The sequence below is a fragment of the Augochlora pura genome, chromosome 3, assembly GCF_028453695.1.
Source record: "Augochlora pura isolate Apur16 chromosome 3, APUR_v2.2.1, whole genome shotgun sequence".
Classification (NCBI taxonomy): domain Eukaryota; kingdom Metazoa; phylum Arthropoda; class Insecta; order Hymenoptera; family Halictidae; genus Augochlora; species Augochlora pura.
The window spans coordinates 9,365,753-9,389,710 of NC_135774.1; the positions used below are offsets into that span (position 1 = coordinate 9,365,753).

The 23,958-nt window shown below is 34.0% G+C and overlaps 1 protein-coding gene across 2 annotated transcripts in view; it reads left to right on the forward strand.

The window, feature by feature from the left end:
- The window catches only part of If (integrin subunit alpha inflated), a 149,118-nt gene that overhangs the window by 76,825 nt on the left and 48,335 nt on the right, over positions 1-23,958 (forward strand). For both annotated transcript variants that reach the window (XM_078197514.1, XM_078197515.1), the window contains exon 4: positions 12,069-12,213. In XM_078197514.1, coding sequence (XP_078053640.1) covers positions 12,069-12,213 — 145 coding nt within the window. The remainder of the gene's footprint in view (positions 1-12,068; positions 12,214-23,958) is intronic.

A 23,958-nucleotide genomic window follows, 5' to 3' on the forward strand; every position in this document is an offset into this window, starting at 1 on the left:
CAAATTCTTAAATAATTATTTTACACATTCAAAAATCTTTAAACGTTTCTATTTTCTCGTATTCGACTTACTAATAAAACATTGTCTTGAAATTCTTTAAATAATTTCACTGATTATAATTTAATCATTGCTATCACGTATACATAAAACTCATGCTCCAATTATTACCAATTGTACTCCAACAATCTCGCCACATTAATCGAGTCATATAAAAGCAACAAAAAGATCGCAAACATATTTAACAATTTTTAAATATATCACATCAAAGGATGTAACAATAACTCTGAAAATATAAAAGAAACCATAAATTCATAAAATCATAAATCATTCAGTTTAATCAATTTTACTCCAACAAGCTGGAAATACAAAGTCGAAAAGAAGAGTTGAAAATGAAACCGGCGCGCTTCTGGATTCCCATTTTCGAGTGTCACGTTCCACGGTTCCCCATGAGCCTCCGAACACCCAGAAAACCGTGCAACCGGCTTTCCTAGAAAACTGTCCTCGGTTTCCCAGGAGTCGTTCCGTATCGGTTTCCCTAAAATACGGCCTGATCTATGCTCGTTGGTTCGCTCCGCGTGCAACCGACCCGAAACGACCTAATTTTCGCTTAAGTATAACCGACGGTGCGACGGCTGGTTCGATACGTACCGTTCTCTCGTCCTTGGAAAAAATTGATCGTTCGTTTGAAGAGCGCCAACGACCAAAAGACGAAATGGTAAAGTGCGTCAAAACCACTGAAAAGAGAGCGAGAGGGAGAGAGAGGACGCGATGCCTCGATAAAGGAATCCATATTTCCGTCGCGCGTTTCGAGCCCTCGCGCGACCAGCTCCCGGACTCGGCTACAATGGAAATGCATTAAGCATTGCCGGGAATATTGCAATCGATAAAATAGTGGTATATTGTTTTAATTTACGGTTGCCCCGTGCCGTCGTGGAGAGAGATACGGTCCCAACCGTTATGGCGCCGCTTGTCAGCGCGCTCTTTGAGCCCGGGAATTTCCTGCGTGCACACGTGCGTTACACGTTCCCGAACAATAAAGGTCAAACGCGGGAAGAGTTTACGGCGGCCGGGCCAGTTTCCTTCGGTCACTCGTAAAGTTTGACGGAATCGTAAAGACACGGACCAGCGCACCCTCCGCGCGAGGAGGACCTTGTCTTTCTCTTGGGAAAAACCGGCGGTTTATGTATTCCCGGGGAACACGGTGGCGCGCTTCCATGGTTCCATGGACCCTTCTCGGTAGCTAGGCAGGGCCTGAATTTGACTGTAATTGAACTGTAAACTTTCATAAACGCTTTTGTGAACATTTTTATAAATAATTATCGATTATTCGATTATTCGATCGTACACTGCCAGGATCATCTGTTATTCGAATACTTTTTAATTGTAATTAGGACAGTTATAGGCGAATCATATAGGAAATAATTTATTGTAAAAGTTAATAAAGATTTAACTAACCCGGCACTTTAGCTAAGTAATTATTCCATTATTTGAACATTTCATGTCACTCTTCTTAGTTTACAGAATCGAGGTTTTATTGCATAAGTTATTTCGTAAAACTTGTGCTATTTTTCGATTTATTTGAAACTAATTAAGTAATTTCAAAAGGCATAGATATAGATGGATAATTATATCATGATTTTTATATACTTATTTTATTGTACGTTTACATTCAGAAAAGGAAAACTAAATAAAATACCATTATGCAACTGTTTCAACTTTTTCAAAGCAGTATAACTATTGCATTCCTGTAGGTATAGAATTTAAATATAGCGATCAAATTATTTTTTTACATTAAGAAATCAATTTTTATAATAATATAGATTGTCCTGAGCACACGAATATCTCAATTTTGTCTAATATTCTGAGAAAATAGTAACGAAATAGTTGCGGCACGATTTAAACGATTTTCATCGTAAAATATCATGGAAGAAGAATATTTTTATTTACCGACGCTTTTTTTTGAAGTATTTTTCAAGTATTTTTCGTAATCGCTTTTTCATAAAGGAAACGGTTTAGTTCCTTACGTTGCATACTGCAGCAAGCTAAAAAATACATTTGAATATGTACGCGTAATGACCTTGACATAACCTTGGGCATTAGAATGGACAGCAGCTGTAATATGCAAAAAGGTTCAAAGAGTGTGTTCAGCGTCATGTTTATTTCGTTGAATAAATCATTTTCACCTTACGGGCATTATGAAATCCTTATGTCGTATTCTTGAATTCTTGAATTGCAATTACAAGTTGTGAGAGATATTTATTAATGCTTCGAGCACTAATAATTATAATCTTTCTACGCGATTTTCGACTTATTAAAATTATCAAAAGAAACAATTTAGTTTTATTTCATTTCGGTCTCTTAACGTTGCTTATAGAACGTTCTATGTTGTATAAAGCTCCGCAGTCTAATTAATAAAGAAAGAAAGAAATTTTTAAGTGACTTCTCTTTGCTGCAACATTTTTATTTTACGCGAGGATCCGCGGTCTACTAATAACCCAGTTACGAGCGACAAAGACAAGCTGTATTATTTTTTTTCATTGGAGACCGTGTTTTTCCGAGCGGGAAAAACCGGACATTTATTCTCGGGTAACGCGGTAGCACTTGGAAATCGATGCGGGCGTTCCGAATCTTTTCAGTGAACCGGAAAATCCACGGTCCCAGGGTCAAGTGTCCCTATGAAGGGACACAGTCGATTAACCGCCGGACAGTCGACCGTTTCAGTGGGGCAAAAGAGCGCACAGTGGGTCTTCTGTGACCCATACTGTGTGCTCCTGATAATGTCAAAATCGTGACGAAAGGAAAATAGATTTTGGAACAGTTAAGAATCGAGTGTATTCGATTTGTTTTCCAAAATGTTTATTAACGTTTTAAAATATAATCTATATATGGCAAGATGTTATACAAATATTTGGAATAAATTAACGTAATTCTATATTTTGTTAACAATAAATCTGATTACTGGTGAGCAAGGGATGATAATAAGTGGATTTTTAAAATTTATGCAAAATAAAAATCGCCCGTATGAATTATTAGATACAGTAGCCAAATTTCAGTCCTTTTATTTGACAGTTATTTAAGAAATAAAGATATGGTCATGAGAAGTAATTCTATTCTTAATTCAAACGAGCCTTATAATGGAAGAATAACGTACAATTTAAATAAATTCAATCGATTTTAATGTACGTTGCTCCTAGAGTTAATAATTTTAAGAAATTATAAGAAATAATTACTTTTCTGTCACAGATTTTAATTATTCATTTTTGTTACATATATATAAAATCCATAGTTTATTTTTTGGAGCATACAGGATATAGAAAAAAGTTTTTTCGAATGTGGTAATTTTAAGATAACAAAATCATTCAGCATCCAAGAAATTTCATGATAATTCCAGTGACTTTTTCATTAGGACTCATAAAATAAAAGATATAATTATTACTGTGATAAATTTTAACTCTCCAGTTTCAATTTAAATAACTAAATTACATCAACGTCTTAATAAACATATAAAATGATAAATTATAACAATTATGAATCATTATGAGTAACTCTATAAATTGTGGCAAAATTTTCCTGTATTTCCTAATGTGATAAAAAATTGAATAATAAGAGTTAATTAGAGAGAAACAATAATATTATTCATTTAGAATCACCGTGGCTTCCGTTTAAATGTTTCTCAAATCACCGGTATCATATTCTGTCTTGGACAAGATAAAACTTATCGCTCCGTGCATAAAGAAAGAAAATGAAGTCGAACGAGAGCTTATCTAAAATAAGGTACAGTGACATAACTGTCAGTTACAGATTTTATTGTTCCACTTTCTTTTCCAACAAGTGAGTATAGAACGCTCGACAGTTCTGAAAAAAATGAAACTGGATTCCCTGATTGAATAATTAATGATTCGTGTAACAGGTTCGAAGCTACTACATTTTAACCAAATTCACGCAATTTATCGAGCTTCCTGATGTTTCGGTCACGGAAAATGTAAATCAATTTTTTAGTTGATAATATAAAATTCTCTTTTATTGTTTTTTTTTTTTCAAAACATAATTGACGAAGATAATAATTTATATGAAAATCTGTTTTTTTAACAGTTTACCATGTATTTAACTACGTAGAATTTTAAATATTGGAATTCCTATTTGGTATAATTATTTTTTTAATGTTTAAAATATGATACTAGAAGGGACCAATTAATTAATAGAAGACAAAATATAAACAGAATGAAATGTTCACTTAATTCTATGTTAAATGTATATCGCGACCGGTTTTATAAACTCTCCTCCTTTGTTCATAAACTTTATATTTCCGTATAACTTGATTAATAATGTTCTTTAAATAATCTATATTTATTATATTAATAATCTTTAAATAATCTATATTTATTATATTAATAATCTTTAAATAATCTATATTTATGACATTAACGTTCTTTAAATAATTCATATTTATGATATTAATCTTCTTTATATAACCTATATTTACGATATTAATATTCTTTAAATAATCTACATTTATTACATGGAACACCTGCTCAGAAATTAAATACATTTCTACAGCATTTAAAACATCCTCGAAAATTTGTGACTTGATATGCGACAAATTTCGCGCGACGTCGAACAACAGCTTGAAATATCGTTAATTTGTCGAAAATTGGTAATTTAGCGTGCGAAGAGTATTTCTGGCGGCGGCGGTACACGTCTTTTCGAGCCGCCGCGTAATTGGCGCCGTTTGTATTCAGGCAGCAGCAACGTCGAAAAATCAAAAAGAAATCCGTCCGAGCGACGACGACGCAGCAAGGGCGAAAAAACTTGTATCGTCTCTCTCCGGCGCGATGTGCCCTTCGCGCCGAATCACCGCGAAGTGGCCGGCTGAAGACATTAAAGGAACTGTACCATTAGTCAGGTTTAAGTTCTTTCGAGTGGTCCTTTTAATGAAGAGCGAACGCAGATACGGTCGGTCGCAATCACCGTCAAAGAATACGGTCGTCGCTCCAGTCGAATTATTATTCGACTTCTTTCGCTTCGTTCGCTCTTCTTTTCGCCGCGCAATTAAAGGAGCTTTTCGCTGCTGAAACGCCGCAATTCGCTCGCCGATGGGCGAAGAAAACGCGCCCGCGAACGTGTCATTATCTGGTTTTAAAGTCTTCCGGGCTGGCTGACGACGAGCAAATTGCGCGCCGTCCCATAAATCGACCGTTAAACGCGAACCGAACGGCCGAGCGACGATTAAACGATTGATCCGCGCGCATTCCCTTCGGCTCGATTAAGTGTTGAATGAGATTAACTATTTCAAAGGATAATTTCGATCCGGAGACTTTAAAGAAGCGAGCTCTTACTTCGGTGCACAGGATGACCTAAAAATGTCTAACATTTATTTGTAATTATTTAATTTATTTAATTTATTTAATTTATTTATAATTAACATCCAACAGGAATGGGGGATGCTTCGGGTGATTTTAAGCAACCTTTTCCTTTACAATAGTTTTCTCCAAGGCATCGTTAACGATTTATTAACAAAATACAGTGACAAATGAGACGCGTGCTCTACCAACGCAAGGCGGCCGAGCCAATCAGTGGAACCAGGCTTCGTCAGTCTCTCATTGGTCTATGTTTTTCGTTAATAACTCGTTAACGAAGCTTCAGAGAAAATTTTTATAAAGGAGAAAGATACCTGAAACGTTTATATTTTTAATTTTACATTGCACATACATTTGCGTTTTTTATTTTATATTAAAATAAAGTTCGTAGATCTGAAAAACTAAGAAAAATGTAACGAAATATAGAAATCATGTTCTCAGATCACAATCGCCTTAGAACCGTCTTTCAAACGATTCAAAATTTCAATTGGACCTCTTACAGGCTCGTCAACGATGAAACGTCGTTTGATTTCAAACGAGTATCAACAACGATCATCGAAAAATACAAGCAGAATTGTTGCTATCGCGATCGTTACAGTTCATGTCCCGCGATGGCAACGGAAAGGAGATAAAACTGTCGGAGCCCGGTGTTCTCTTTGCTCTTCCTCAGCATTCTGCTGCGCGCAATCATCGTCATCATCGCGTCGATCATCCGTCGATTCTTTCGTATCGCGATCGAGATGCATCTGGTACCTCGTGTCAAGATACAAGATCGATTTACTTAAACCGGCTCGGCCACGATCGATCCGCGAGCAGCTGGAACCCGTGATAATCCCGACTTCCTTCTTCATTTACTTCTTCTGCGGCGTTCGACCGTCTCCCTCCAGCCACGGACCGCCTCAACGAGACGCATTCAAAGGGTTCCACTAAGGACTGCTTTATTTGGAACGTCCGATAACTAAACTCATTCTTGTATTTCTTTGCCGCTATCCGACGCTATTATGAGGTCTCGTTTCGGGGATATTTTTGTAGCCCTCCGCCCGTCTATTCTAGCAGCTGTTTTCGATCCCCGCGAGTATACCTTGCTGAATTTCGCAATGTATATTCTGCTTTTGAAATTTTAAATGTACATTTACTATTAGCTTTTGTTTCGTTTATAAATCACTTTGCACTTGATTTTTCAATACGTTTACTCTGCCACCCGATTTGTCAAATATAATTGACTTTATAGTCGAGGTTTCAATACAGCGTTTATTTCCGTCAGAATTAAAATATACATTGCTGAATTCCGGAATGAACATTCTGCTTTCGAGTTTTCAATGTATATTTGCTACCAGCTTTTGTTTCGTTTATAAATCACTTTGTGCCGTCGATTTCTCAATGCGTTTGTTCACCCTGTGTAGCATAATCGACTTTACTTTCCAGGTTTTAATGCAGCGTTTATTTCATTCGTAATTATAATATATATTAATAAATTCCACAATGTATATTTAGCTATCGAGTTTTGAATGCACTTTTACTACTGCCTTTGTTTCATTTATAAATCACTTTGCCGTCGATTTTTCAATACGTTTGTTCGCCTCGCGTGTTGAACATAATTAACTTTGCATTCAAGGTTTTAATATAGCGTTTGCTTCGTTTATAATTAAACGTGATAAAATCGTAAAAGATATATTTTTGAAAATTTTGATTTGTGTCTTAAAATGTAATTTATACAAGCCAAAGTTATCTGAATAACAAATTTTGTCAGTAAACAAACATATGTTGCTAAATAGTAACGCTATTCTTTTATCCTTCTCCATTCGTTCTGCTGTCGATTGTTTAGTACATTCGCTAATGGCGTTTGTTTTATTTATAATGGGCTTTGCGTTCAATATTTTAATATATTCTGTACCAGAATTTGTTTTATTTATAACTTGATTTTGACTGAGAGTTTCACTTTCTTTTATTTAAGTTTTTACTTGTTAAATAAATTGTGCTCTTATAGAAAATTTGATGCGCACAATAGATTTTGTTCAATAATTTCCTAACGTTATAAAATATGCAAGAGTGAATAAACAAAAACTGAGAATGAAAATGAGTATATTCTATAACTTACAACAAATAAAAATAAATTATCTGAATATATATGCAATTATAATATTTGATTTTGTATTCACATTTCAAAGCAATTTCTATCGTCGATACAGTATTTATGAGACTTATTAAACAATAATATATTTATTGACTAGTTTCCCACGCAATTCGACACGAATAACATTAGTCTAACAAAAAGTAGCATTGCAAATCAAGACGTATTATCTTTCAAAAACAGAAGACTGCAACGGGTACTCAATTCTAGGTAGCAAACGAACTCGTTGCTCGAGTCAATACTAATTCTAACACCCTTCCGTTCGAGAACGCAATAAAGGGCTTTTATAGATCCTTAAGTCGTTGAATTAAACTAGCCTAATGGATAAATTGCGCTATAGTCTGACGGGTGATCTTCTTTTTTGCAGAGCCCTTGTCGATTCACGTCCTCTAGAAAGAACGTAATGGAAAGTTTTCGTAGTCTTTATAACTATCAAATAAAACTCGAATTAATAACAATTCCATTTCAACTTTAAAATTACATGTTAGGAATAAAATATTTCTCCATTAGATAGTGCATACAAATTATTATTTTTATATTTATATTAGATAGTGCATACAAATTATTATTTCTATATTTATGTTAGATATTGCATTTACATTTTTATTTTTATTTTTACATTATATACTACATACACATTTGCATTTTAATTTAACATCGTTCATTGCATAAACATTCACATTTGCATCGCGAATGCATTAGTATTTTTAATTTTATATTACATATTATGTGTGCATTTGTACTTTTAATTTTACTTTCTATACTGCATATTCCTTTGCATCTTTATATTGGATATTGCATGTACATCCGCATTATTAATTTTACATTGGATATTCCATAAACACTTGATACGTAAAATTATATTTATATTTACTTCCACACACTAATTATATTAAAAATAATTCTGCTTATATTAAAACTAATTCTAATTATATTAAAAATAATTCTTCTTATATTGAAAATAATTCTACTTATATTAAAACTAATTCTTCTTATATTAAAAATAATTCTGCTTTTATTAATAATAGTTCTACTAAATACAACAAAATTAATACAAATAAATAAAAAATGAATCGTTCAAAATCGTTTAAAAAGGTACAATTACAGATTCCAATAAGATTAAAAACACAGTCGAGCAAAGAATAACTTGCAATACTAGCTAACCTAAATCACGATATACGTGCTTACGAATAGCGCAATCCACCGAATTTCCTTTGAGCTTCTCTATCGAAGAGAAATGATCGTTGATCGCCGACCACGGCCACTCAAATGAAATGTTTCGGCCCGGGCAGGCCGCAGCGGCGAATCCGGAACGGCCGCGATAAATCAAACGCGAACAGACCGATGCACCGGCTTAATGCAGATTGCGCTTATATGCAGATCCAGGGTAGGAGAACAAACGCGTCGCGTCGTCGCGCACGCGGTCCCGGTAACATTTTAATCGGTTTTCAAGGTTGGCTCCGTGTAAACGAGCCCTAACGAGGCGGGACGCTGATTCCGCATGCACGCGGATCGTGCGCTCCCGCTGCCGGTGCACGCAACATTGCATTATTAATTGCGAGCCAATTAAGGCGCGTTACAACGTTACATCGTTTTACCACGCGAGTCGGATGCTGCACGATCGTTCCCCAGCAAAATTTCAGTCGCGAAACGAGACCGTGCCGTTGTTGATTAAGCGGTCTTCCATGCAGAATTGCAGATGTAGAAACGGAAGCTGCGGTTTCGTGCTGGATAACTGGCAGAGAGCGACCTTACTGACGCGCGAACGCGATCGCTGAGTGATTATTAGAGAACGTGTCGAAAGTAGAATTGTTTCTAATTTGTTATTCTTTAATGTGCTGCAACATGTACACAATAGTGACATTTTTACTGTTTTATATATTTGTATATTTCCGTATTTATGTATTTTGTATATTTATTTGTCTGTTTGTTTTATATATGAATAATAATATTTTTTATATTATAATATTTATTATTGTACAATTTATATGTACAATAACAAGATTATACTCGTTCCAACTTTTAGTATAAAATGAACCTGAAATTTAATAAATGTACTATAAAGAATTAAGATTTTATTACTATTTTAATATATTTAAAGTTTTAATATTAATAATAATAATTCTGGCATTATATTAAGTATATTTGTAACAGTTGTAATTTTCGGTTTAAATTTCATAAAATGGCAGAGATGTTTTCATAAGCATATTCGTATAATAAATATCAAGCATGACCAATGTAAGCAGCAATGTTAATATTCAAAATCAAATTAAAATAATAAACGTACATGTAGTATACGTAAATAATATATTATATGTATAGCACTAAGAGTTACAGTAAAATGGTTACTGTAAATTATTTTCATAATTGTTTCATAACTTCGAACACAGTTTCTGCCAAAAACTGCACCATCAAAAACTCTCCAACATAAATAATAAAAACTCGAATGTTTGTCGATAACACCGAGCAAACATTATTCGGTACAAAATGTTATACTGGGCTCGTAATGACTCGAACCGCATGATAAATGACTCTTAATTATTGGACCCGTAGGCTCAATGGAAATCTGTGAAATCGAACCGAAAGTAATTTCTGAGTCGACGGGACACCTGCTCTGTGAAATCGCAACGATGATCCAAGGATGAGCAAGATGGATGACGAAAACGATTTTCCGTATACAGAAATAATTCGAGAAAGGAACTAATGATCGCCTAAGCGCTCTTGACACTCGCCAAGGATTTATTCGACGCCGATCAACAAGGCCTTCGCGATCCTCGCGAGTGAAAAAGGTGTTTCCATTAAGCGGAATCAATCCCAGCACAAAGTTCTCGTATATACAATGATCAGCATATTACGTCAAGCATCTGTACTTGACCAGCCAGCCACTCTAGCAGCTGATGACCTTAATAATACTAAGTATAAATATATGTATACGAGCGCAAAAAGACGCACTAAGCGTTTCATCGAGCTTACAACTTCATCGCGGAGGATTTCCACGAAACTCGTTACCGTGCGATCTCGTTACAAGCCGTCTACAATAAATTAAATTAATCATAGAATTCGCGGAAATTTCACGGAGCCGCTTAATCCTGTCTCGTTGCCGAGATTCGTGACTCATGGCGTGCCAATCTCGTTAGGGTTAAACGTGAACCCGGTTGCTTTCGCGACGACGCGACGTCGCGAAGTATAATCATCGCGCTTCATAAATCCTAGTTCCGTGTAACGGAGATATGAAACGTTCGAATGATTTATAGTACTCTTTGAAAGTAATAGCACATTTAGAGAGAATTAAATTAAAATAAATCGGAGGGAAATTGATGTAATTTCTTAAATTTCTTGTAAAATTCATTCTACTAAGTGACATCGTCATAAAAATAATTCCAAGTTTTTAAAATGATCTTTTACAAAATGATATATCGCGTTTTTAAATTATATTGTTTATTGATTTTTATACCTTGATGGAGAAGGGAAAGAGGAAAAAGTTCATTCCGTTTGCTATTTTCTGTGTTAAACAATTTTTGTTTGATATTGTTAATATGTCGTGTGATATATTTTCATGTAGCGTTACTTGTTTTTTATATAACATAGTTTGTTCTTTCTTCTATTGGAGAGTATAGTTATATTTGAATAATGTAGAGTATTGATAATATATTAAAATAGAGTATATTTTAATAATAATAAGTTACGTAGTAAAAAACCTATTTTTAATGTAATGAAAATAGATTTAATGTAGAGTACATTAAAATAAATGCTTTAATGTAGAGTAAAACATTGTTTGTCGCTTTCAAATATCATTTGCAATTTAAAGTATAGTCACGCGATAAAAAGACAGCGTTGCGTTTACATAACCCCCTCTTACTAGCTATTCCATTGCTGCGGCTAATAAGAGGGGGGATCGAAACACAGTGACGCCTTTTTGTCGGGCGCGTACTATACATCATCTTGAATTTTCCGGTATAGGTGATGACGTGGGGTTGCAGACGTCTCAAAATAAAATCTTAATACTAAAAATATTATTTATTATTTTCAAAGTATAAAGTAAGAAGTGACACGAGTTAGAAAGACGAGGAAACATTTTAGTGTTTTAATATTTATTTACGCGTTTGTAGACAATTTAAAAATATTGTAAGGTAGTATGCAACTCCACGGAGTTGTTCTAGGGTTAAATCTATATCATGTAATTTTTTAAAACCCATATTTACGTATAATTTCAATTCATAGAATAGAAATGCCTTCACACTTGCAAAATGTATTTTAACTACGTCAAAGTTCTTTAAAATATAAATCCACCGTCGCTGCGCCTCGTTTTTATCGATTTTAATTAAAATTCGATTTGAAAGCGCCTCTAAAAATTCGTAGACAAAGCAGTGAAAAGAATTTAGCCACTTTTAAGTCCAAATGCTTTACTGTACACGTCGCTCGAAGCGTTCGGTTCCCAGAGGCAATCGAACCGAACGAGCTCTTAACGAATCGACTCGAGCAACCACGGTCGTTACGTCCAATTGCTACAGCGCGATCATTAACGATACGAATTCATCGGCTGCGACGTTTAAACGGTTCCCTGTTTTATATGTTCCCAGGCATGCGCGCCCAGGTACATCTGGTTCTCTCTGGCCCAAATGGGCAAGGAAACCACCGCCGGAAATAAACGGGAACCTGTCGGCACCTGTTGGGTCGCCACCAACAACCTCAAGGAGTCGCGGGAATTTTCGCCCTGCCGCACAAGTAAGTTTCTTAATGTTTTCCGTTTCCGTCTCCTTTCGAGCCACGGCGGAGACACGTGTCTCCTCGGGAACATCGACGGAATTAGGGCAGTGGGATGGGGATGATTTATGCCGCCCCGCGTTCCAGACTATTAACAGTTTAAAATTATCTGTGTAATCGCGGAGTCGGACTGATATCATTTCTTGTCCTTTGGAAGATTTTATGGTTGTATTTTTCTTTAAAAAATAGTGTTGGTATTGTTTATATTAAACGTAAGGGAACCAAAGAGGAGGATGCATTTTGCTTGGAATCATTTTTGCTGGTATCGGTGAATGAATGGTCTTGTAGTTTTAGCTTTGATACTGCATTAGTTGTCAATAGATTGGTTGCAATTATATTAGTTGCAAATTATTTGTGTGGGCTGCAAATGTGAATATTTCAGGCAATGTTTTAAAATTTTTTAAATTGATAGGGTAAGTGTGTCGATTACTGTGATAATTAGTACGACATTATCGACATCGATTATTAAAATCGAGCTCAGTTGAAAATCTTCATAACTAAAACCTTTCTCTATTGTAAAATTTAATTACCAATTACTTCACATTCTTATCAATTAAAGTATAACATGCTGTCTTTATTATATTTAAATACGATATGAACTTCTAAATATGACATATAGTTATAAATATGATTTGTTGCCAAGATAAATTATATAATTTTTCTTTTATAGTTTATAATACAATGGCATATACTCGTATTATTGATCCTTTGCCCTATCATATCATGTTAGTGTTGTTTAGTAGCAAATTTGGAACATAATCTACTAAATATGTGCATTACTTATATTTCTTAAATCGAAATTAAATTTTACTATCACTAATATTTAAACATTGAAGTGAAGATTGCCGCCATATAATAAATATAAATTTTCCATCTAACTAAGAATTTATCAGATAACAAACAAATGCTAATCCACGTAGCTGTGAAAAAAGTCATTATGTCAGTGCTTACGATATTAAAAAAAAAACTAATGCATTTGGAACAAAATATAAAAAATTGCTGAACAAAATTATAAATGACACAGCTATGTCTCTGTCAGACTGTTTCGCCGCACGCTAAACCTAGCTCTCCGAAAAATGATCTAATTTCTAACGACTGCACAAAGGCGGCAACAAAATGCTCGCTTTCCAAGCGTTCCCAGCCCGTTGTTTTGGCACTCGGATCGAAACCGGGATCCCAGAATTTATAGAACGCGCACACCTCGGTCCCGTCCCCGTTCCGAAATTAGCTCGGTTTTTCGGGAAAAAGGGAGGAAGAAATCGGGGAAAAGACTTCTGCGGCGTCCCCGACGTCGGCGACGAGACCATGCGCTTCGCTCGAGTGCTATAAACAGTTGTAAACAGTTGACCGGGGATCTCGGCCCGTGTTCTCTCCTCTCTTCGAGTGTCGTCCAACGAGAGACGGGGAGAGAAAAAGCGAAGGAGGGGTGGAGGAGGAGAGAAGTAAATCTCGGTCTCGTCCCTTCAGGAATCCCGAAGGGCAAATTTCCACCGAGGACGGGACGGAGGATGCGGCGCGGCGCTGCCGCGACATGTGGCCGTGTCCTCGAAGTATGGCGGCCATAAATACGGCCGGTAACAGGATATTTCCTGGCGTCCATGTAGGTCCGGCCGTTTAATGACAAAAGACACGTCGATTTTCGGCGGCCCTGCGAACGGGTGCTTGTTCCACCATGATTTAGGGAGCCGCTCGGATCGGATCACCTGTTCCCCGCTATCTCGACTCTGTTCTCGGCCACGGGGGCGATCTTCATGCCCGGAGATTATGCTCTCGAATCGTGCTCCTGATTTTCTGATGCGCCTCGTTTCTACGAGATTTAATGCCTGGATTATGGTCCTCGAGAATTTTGGTAGGGCTGGGCATTGTTCGAATTGTTTTGATATTTATGTGAGATAATCATCCGAATGAAATTCTTGTAGTCATATAATTTATTTGAATTGTTTGTAATTATTATTACATTGTTATTAATCCTAAAAATTATTCTATCTATTTAGGCGAATAATTCTTTATTCGAATAATTCGAAAAAGTAATAATAAATAGTTTAAATTTTATTCAATTGATTCAAATTAGTTTCCATATGAATTTCTGTAGAAATAGATTTTTAGTTCGATAAATTTTTATTCGTTTGAATATTTATTCGACAGTATCAATTCCAACTTTAGTAAAATAATCGTTTTACCCGTATATACATATCAGAATCTATATATAATACAATGCTGCTTTGAGAACGTCAACAAATTATTTTTATTAAATAAATATAAAGAATTTCTTCGTAATAAATATTTAGAAGCTTTCCGTTTATATTCTTTGAAAGAAATGTAAAGCGTAAACATGTTTTAATCTTGTAAAATATTATTTTCAAGTCTCATGGTACGAGGGAGATACTGTGATGCTCACCTGTGGTCTTTCGTATAAATATTTGCATGCGCAGACGTCAGTAAAGAGTGCCGAAAAAATCGATGACTACACCACTACCGTGACTCACTACGTCCATTCATAAATTCTCTGCGGAAATAGTTACGCCATGCCTTTACTCTACATGTGTGACTAACACGCAAGTGTAGCGACGCTTTACACGTGCAGCATAACTGTCAAAGGATGTTTAGGTTGTATGAAAGAGAAATTAGGATATCGAAGATTTTATAAAGCAACTACGAAAATATTTTTGACAAAAAATTCATATGTTAACTTTTTGATATTAACTACACATTAATTTGTTATTACGCATTTTTTAACGCATAGTGTATTAACTACGTATTGATGTATTGTTAATAGCACATAATGTATTAATTACTCATTTATGTATTGTTAATAACACATAATGTATTAATTACACATTAATATATTATTTATCATAATAAAATTCGTAAATAAACAAGAATTTTATTATACATAATGCATATTACTTGCATATTAATGTGTTACTAATACTAAATGTATTTAATATACTTAATCATTATTTTACCACAATAATTACATCACAATACAGTAATTCAATATTATTTATATTAAACATCGATTTCGCAATTGCTATTGATAGCCAGTATTACTTAAAAAATATTTAATTATTCGAAAGTCATCCTCACGGATGTTTTCTAAGTAACAATAACCCTTGCTTAGCGACTGTAAGCGTGGACCTAAAAATACATTCTTTTCTTTTCCGTGATAATGCTGTCCGAAGATAAGTCGGCTCAGAATGCAGTGCATTTTTCTGTTATCTGTATACTTATCACCAGTAGAACAGACTTACAAGCGCAGATTTCAGAAGTTATTTGTGTGTAATGCGGTATCTTGTGTCTCCCACGTTGTTCGTACGTTTCAGAATCCTTTCCGGTCAATCATGCTTTTCGACGAAAGTCGATCGTCTTTTTGTGACTCAGGTCGAAACTATTTCCATTCAGCGTCATTCTTAGCGAAAGAGATTTTTCTCACATGCCTATCCATACAGAAATTTTAAAATGTCAGATGCATTTGGAAATGTACATACATTACTTCTGACATATCATTAACACAAATTGTTATTAATACATACATTAATCAATCTTAACAAATCCTATATATATCCGGCATTGCATTTTATCGTTTAAAAGTCGAAGTCACTTTAACGTCAATTTTAATAATATACATGCTATAATTAAACTGCAACTTTTATGCATTTATATTGCAATTTGTAACAATAAAATATCTGACAGCATCAAATACTAGCAATATACATATTACTTGTAATTTACCATTAAATTGTTAAAGAAGTAATGGGACTTCAAACGCAGCTAATTTTTATTATAAAAATCATAAAGTTTATTGAATAATAAACATTTCAAATGTTAACTAAACTTCAGATCGTAAAGGATAGTAAACATCTGAAATTTTATTATTGAAATGTCCATAAAAAGGCATCTGCAAGTTGTGCATACCTTTCCCAATGAATTTTCTAACGAAAAGTCATAGTTTATTATTGAACGTGTAAAGAACTGTGTGCCGTGCAACATTCGAGAATCTTTCATCGCGGGGTATACGAATCGTAACACTCATTGCATCCGGTGCTCACTCGGAGGCCACGCAAAAACATCCTTTTCCTGTAACGAAAGTGTGTCCCAACGAATGTCCCAGCATTTGGTAAAAGACAAATCCTCTGTGTACCCGTGCACCCAGCGCATTCCAAGCTAATGCACTTCCTGCGACGACGCGTTGGTTCCACTTTTCTTCGCGGATGCCAAGCTGACGTTTAAAGCGTATTTACCAACGAAAATCCAAATAGTAAATAAGCAAAACACCGTAACAAACTAGTTCTTTTTAACAATCGAATGACAGACCTTCTTGACAAATAATTCAGTTTACTTTGGATAATTTTTATGATTCTACTTATGAATTTTATTCAATATATTTTCTAAGATGATTCTTTTAGATATATTAAGTCTTCTATAAATCTTAATAAAACAGGCGAAAATTTAAATTAATTTTCTGAAATTGGATATTCAAATAACAATATATTTATTCGGGGTCCAAATGGACCCGAGACATCATGAACTAATGCTAGAATTTTTACAAAAATGTAATCAAGAATAATACTAAAATTTTCATCGAAATAAATAGTAGAAGTTTCACTAAAATATAGTTAAATATATTAGAATTAATATTAGAACTAATAGAATTTTCGCTACAACCTAGTTGAAATAATACTATAGTTTATACCAATATCAAAAACAGTTAGATTGGGTATCTACGTGTAAAAAAACAAAAGAAAGCATATACTTCCATAAACTATAGATCATTAAGCAAAATGAAAGAATTTAACAATTCATTAATTCATTAATTCATTGATTTATCAATTTTTGTTATAAACGCGTGAAATCCACAATTTAGCTGAAATCTTGATAACATTGAACGCATAAAATGTGCGACTTCTTCATCGGTACATACTAATTAAGTCACCCGTTATATACACCGCCAAAATGGCCATAGTTGACACAACAGTTACCATGCCACAATGATCACAATCCGTCATAAAATCGTGATATCCTCACGGAAACGATTCGGTCAGCCGATGTGTGAGCTCATCGTCCAGAAATTCTGTGATGAGAGTCAGCAATTAAACAATTTGTACGAACGAACGTTTGCTGTCGCTTTTCCCAAGAATCGCGGCGTGGCTTTAACTACGTTTCTGACGTTGTCGCTGTTACACAATTTATCAGCGAAAGTTCTCTTCTGTATTTGTTAACTAATCGGATTTCTATTGGAAAAGAAGCGATAGAATTTTAAACATTTAAGGCACGCAATTGCATGTCTTCGAGAGTATATTTATTTCTATTGTACATACATTTACGTATATATTTTATTCTTATATTTTTTATTTATGCATTTCATATTCCACTGTATTTATTTCCATTTTTGATAGTAATGAAGTAATGATATGTAAGAAATCGATAACATCAGGATTATAATTCTTATTTGTAGTTAAATTAACTTCTTAAATTAACATAAGTTATAGTTAATTTAACATAAGTACAATTATGCGAAAGAATTTAATAAACAAATGAACTAAATAAAACTCGTGTTAACATAACCTCGACCATCTGGTTTACAACATTTATAAAGAAATAAAATCAGCTAATCCTCGTGTGTCCATCAAATCTAATTATTAAAAATGTTTTAGTAATTTATCGATGCTCTTAAACGTATAAATAATGTTATGGTTCAGTGGCCATCGAGCACGATATCGATGCCGTTCGCTGTTGGTAGAAATGGCGCCGAGCCATTTGAATCCAACTATAGCCGTAACCTCGCTTGATTGCTCTTTAGTATCGCGTTGCTCATTGTTGCCTTTTCTGGAGAGAATTGCCGTGCACGTTCTTCTTCATGCTTATCTGTCTTCGAGTAACTGGCATCCATTTGTCGGCGTTTACAATGTCATAAGTATAATTTCCTTCACGGAACGGAGCGTGCATGCTCGGCTTCACAGCTGCGTACTCTCGTCAGCCACTCCATTCCCGTACCCCACGTCCTTCGATATCGCGAATTGCACAGTACCGGAATGTCTGATTTTTAATTGACTCCGCTCTTCGCCGATTTTGAATTATTTATGAGAGCACGTACCGTTTGTCCCACGCTCCTTCCACGAACATTTCTAAATCGATCGAACTATGCGACGGATTGCTCTGGGAATTTTTATACGAACTTCGAAAATTAATTCGTGATTTCATCTATTAACATTTACTTTATTATATAATAATGATTATTATTATATAACTATATTGTAATTATATTAATATTATAACTCGAATTCTCTGGGAATTCTTATACTAACTTCAAAAATTAATTCGTGATTTTATTTATTAACATGTTCTTTATTATATAATAATTATTATTATAAAACTATATTTTGATCATATTATTGTTATATAATTGCTATAAAATTTATTACACAAATTGTCTATTTTTCTGTGATTATATTTTAAAGTGATGTGATTGTGCAAAATATGAGAATAAAATATAATTGATATGATATTATAAATAATGATACTTATAATAAATACAGTAAAATGAAACAGAATAACGTAGAATAAAATACAATAAAATGGAATAAAAGATACAGATAAAATTCTCGATTATTATATTTGGATTAAATCTTATGTCTTTTACAAACAAGTAAACAAGTTTCAGTACGTGAAATCATACTGTGTAATTGAAATATACGTAATAAGAATTTGCTATAATTTCGCGGAACATGTTCCGTTCTTCGCGACATTATGCCGCATCGCTGTCCGTGCTTCACCTGCGCGAAATATGTACACTGTGAGACATCTGCGGCCACGTAATTTTTATTTCTGTACACTTACGTTATATCTCCGCTCCTTAAAAACCGCATACAATGTCACCTAAATTAGCATAAGCGTGCAATTGCCGTTTTTACCTTCGACGCACTTCCTGTTCAAATACAGCCATTACTGTAGAGCAGTTATCCCTGTACGTTTCAAAAGTAATCTGTAGAGTTTCATGCGAACGCGTCGCTAATAGAATTTGCGGTCGGCGTTAATGATAATTCAGATGTATTCAAAGTGAATGAACGAAGTGCTGATATAGTTATCATAGGGATTTGCAATCCAGCATTTGACACGCTGATCGTGAAAATTAAATTATTATTGTTGAGAAGGTATTGGCAAGAACTGCCTAATAAAATTATTATGATGATGCCGGTGATGATGATGGTAACAATAGTCGAGTGAACAATTACACGGCTTAAAATACGAATAATTATAAATAAGAGAATATGCTTATTACAAATAGAAGTGATGTTTTCAGACAAAGTAATGTTTAATATAATGGCGTGTTCTACAAATACATGAAAAATTCGTAAAATTCGTAAAATTTATTATTATTGTAGTGAAAGTTGTTAGTTTACAATCTCTTTTATTTATTCTCTCTATTTGATGTAATATGCTATTCTTTGTTACTAAATTATGATTAAATGGCTTAAAAAATGAACATGAGAAGACCATATTCAGATTTTTAAAGTAGTAATCTTAAATATAAAGTGTTGATAATGTATATAGAATTTAACGTACAGTTAGTCTCTTATTATTCAAAGTATTATTAAAATAAAAATGCCCCTATTTATAATAGAAAAATCTTAACAAAACCATAACGAGACATGAAAAGAACAGAATAAAATGATTAGATTAATAAAGAATTTTTAAATTACTCTCCATTCATTGCAATTCATACAGAAACTTTTCTTTTTACATAAAGATTGACAAATTCTATTTATTAGAATCGAAGTTGTTAATTGCATAATTGAACATAATATTATTTCTATAATTGTCTCACAGGTTTAATCTTATAGATTTATAATAATCTTTTCGACTCACTGTTTAATTACAATTTAATTGAAATCGCATTTACGTTTTAAAATTCACTTTCTATTAGAAAGTGCATCGCTTTTTGTGCATACAGTAGATAAAAGGATGCACTGTTTCTCGTCGATAGGCATATGTAGTACGCGAAAAATCGACCAGCCTAATGGCGTGCAACGTGTTAACCGTTCTGCAAGAAGAGGAAAAAAGGGAGCACGGCGCGCTAGCCGTTACTAAAAAGAGGTTTCAGTGTCACCTCGCAGGTCACGAAATGTGTACACTGTACGCGATCTATGATTCACACTCTGTCCACTACCTTCGACGGTTTAAAACAGTGATTACGCGAACGAAAGCACTGCCGAGTCTCATCGAGGCTTCTTGAAACCGCGATTCCGAAGAAATCAGTCAGTTATTACGGCCAGCAGTTTCTAGTACTTCCTTTTAAACGGCTGTCAGTCTTGTATTTGCCCAAATTTGGTATCGGTCGCGGAACGTTTCCCCTTTAGTCAACCAGGAAACTTCTTTCTCAAATTATTTTTAGAAGTCGAATACCTGCGGCTTCGCTTTTTGTCCGATAATTATACGTGTGTGCGAACAAATGGAATTAAAAGTTAATTTTTCATGTTAGTTATAATTTTAGAATTTTCAATTTTATATTTACAATTTTATACTTACAACTTTATATTTATAACTTTATATTTACAATTCTATATTTACAACTTTATATTTACAATTTTATACCTATAATTTAATATTTACAAATTACTATTTGGAATTTAATATTTGTGATTCTATATTCTAGTGGTATATCTATAATTCTACGTTTGCAATGGTGTATTTACAATTTAATATTTACAATTCCGTCTTCATTATTTTACGTTTGAAATATTACGATCATTAATAATATAATCAAAAAGATTCTTGACAAACAAAATTAATTTCATTTCATGTTTTAAGATTGTTATTATTTAAAACATATACAGAAATAATAGAAATTTTCGCAAATTGGATTAAATAAACATAATTAAAAACTAATATGTTTCATTTCACATTTCATTGTACTAAATTGACATGTTAAACGTATAAATAAACTTGCAATTTATTTTCTCAAAATCTCTACGAAGTTCACCTTAAACTATTATATAATTAATCTATCATTGTTGTCGCCATACAATTGTAATCATTTCTATCATAAATGCATATTTACAGCATTCTCATTCGCAAATGTATAAAATTCGCAACATTGTTCCTGCGTTTGCTTTTGCCATAAATGCGTCACACCCGCAACATGACAATTACGTTAATTTTCATAACAAACGCTCCGCAGCATCGCGGCTGAATTGCTACGATTTTCGACACAGACGGCACTGTGCGCGTTCACTGTGACAACCAGACGACGTCCGTACATCAAACAATGAACAATGCGTCCGTGCAGCAGCCCGTAAGTCGGCGCAACAATAACGCCGGGTGAAAGTGACAATGAATTGCAGCAACTGGTATTCTTCGACGAAAGCCGCCCACCAGTCAAAGCCGGCCGGTAGGCCGGGCAGAGAGGGAGGGACGAAATTCGTAATTAGAAGGCGCCATTGCCTCCGGCCACCGACTTCAACACCGTTCCAACGAGGCCAATTAGTACTTGATCTTGCTTGAATTACGATCGTGTTACCGATCCGCCGTCTTCGCGCTACCGCAGTATCTCTTCTTGCCGCGGATTCATTAAAACGAATCGTGGCCTGCCCGCCGACGACTATCATTCGCTGCGGTCAATGAAAATTACGAGTAGTTTGTCCCGGGACGAAGTATTGCTCCCTGGAATGCTTGGAGACAAGGATCTCGAATAGCCGTCGCGCAATAAGAATCAGCCGATTTTATTGTGACGGCACGGCTGCTGGGAATTGCTAGGGGAAAACTAATTTTACTTTCCAAGATCTATCGGTCTTTTCAGATTATTTTTGTCAAATCAAGCGAAAGATACCTTTTTATGTTTTAGGTTAATACTAGTCGTTTTAGAGAGGTTAAAAGACAGGTTTGTTATTTTAATGTAATTTAGTTTTGTCAGAGAAGTTATAGGACAATTTTTAAGATTGTAATGTAATAATGGTTTTGTTAAAACAGACGGAAGATACCTTTCTATATTTTATTTGAACAATATTCTTTTCAGAAAGATCAAAAGAGTTTTTAAATATATTAAATTAATATGATTTTACCAAAGAGGTTATAGGACAACTTTTAAAATTGTAATTTAGCACTATTTTTATGAAAGCGGGCGAAGGGCACCTTTTTATATTTTAATACAACAATATTCTTATCGAAGAGGTTAGAGCACAGCTTTTAAATATTTTAAATTAATTCTGCTTTTATTATAATTATTAGAGATTATTATAGATTTGTATAAATTATTGGAGATTATTATAGAGCAACTTTCTAAATTGTAACTCAACAGTACTTTTATCAAAACAGGTGAAAGACACCTTTCAAATTTTAATTCGACATTAATCTTATCGAAGAAGTCAAAAGACAGTTTCTAAATATTTTAAATTAACTCTTCTTTTATTATAGAGCATTGCAATAGCAATTCAACACCATCTTTATCAAAGAGGTCAAGAAACATTCTTTAATGGTATTCTTTAATGGATTTAATATTACGGGGAATTTGCAACGGTGTTCACTATACAAGCTTATAACTTTTCAATCACTTCAGTCCTGAATTGTATTTTTACTTTTTATTCTAACTTATAATTTCACTTTAAATAGTTGCGTGAAATATTTGAAGCATTATGAATTATTGTGTCGTATTAAATACTCATATTAAAGCGAAATATTATTAAATACTTATATTTAAATATTTGACTATTTAAAGAATACTTATTTTTTTACAATCGTTAATGTTTAAAGTGAGTTGTTTAAAACATGTTTGAATTATAATTAAATCAATAAATCGGCGTAATAGTCGCGTGAATAAATTGTGCACAATTAATATTGAAAAATAATAAATGTTTAATGAACGTCAATGGATCACCAAAGTCCAATTATTCAAGTTTCTGTTAAAAGAAGAAGCATTTTCTAAAATCAGCGCAGAATACTCCGAAGTATTTGATATCTTATCGCAATTAGCAGTATTGTTAGCAACATCGTAGATTACAGGAATCTTTGTAGCGCGTTTCGTTGATTTTACAGAAAAGAAATCGGTTTGATAGCGACTACTTAATCGCGCGTCGTCACTCGCACATATTCACATGGAATCAGTATCACAGTAGCTCCATTCATTCCCTGTTAGCCCATTAAGGGTCGCGTGCGCCGTGCAAACGCTTATGCTACACCATTCTAATTTCCTCTTGAAAAATCGAATCAATCCTTTCAAGGGAAACTATCGATCCCCTGCGGAAACGCTTCATGGAAACTACTTTTCTTCCTTATTCAGGGCATCCGCCATTTTTCTATCCATCCATGTAACCAAAAAGAAAATAACTGCTTCTCAATATTAATTCATAATATTTAATATATCAATCTGGGCTAATATTTCGAAAAATCAGTACCAGTGTTTCTAATAGATTCAAACAGCCGTTGAATATAATTCCTAAAAATTCTTAAATATTAACGTTTATCTAATCTCAAATATTTCCATGTAAAACTATCATAAACGATTATGTGTGTACGTGTACCATGTATAATACGTTCATGCAATTAGAATTATACACAGTATTGTGAAAAGGTATTTTTTAAATATTGATTTTACATATTTATGACCAGGATTATGTAGTTAAATTGAATTTAAAATAGTAAAAATATTAGATAAAGTAATAAACGTTTATATATTATTATTTTTGCATTTATCAACGCTATTAAGAACATTAG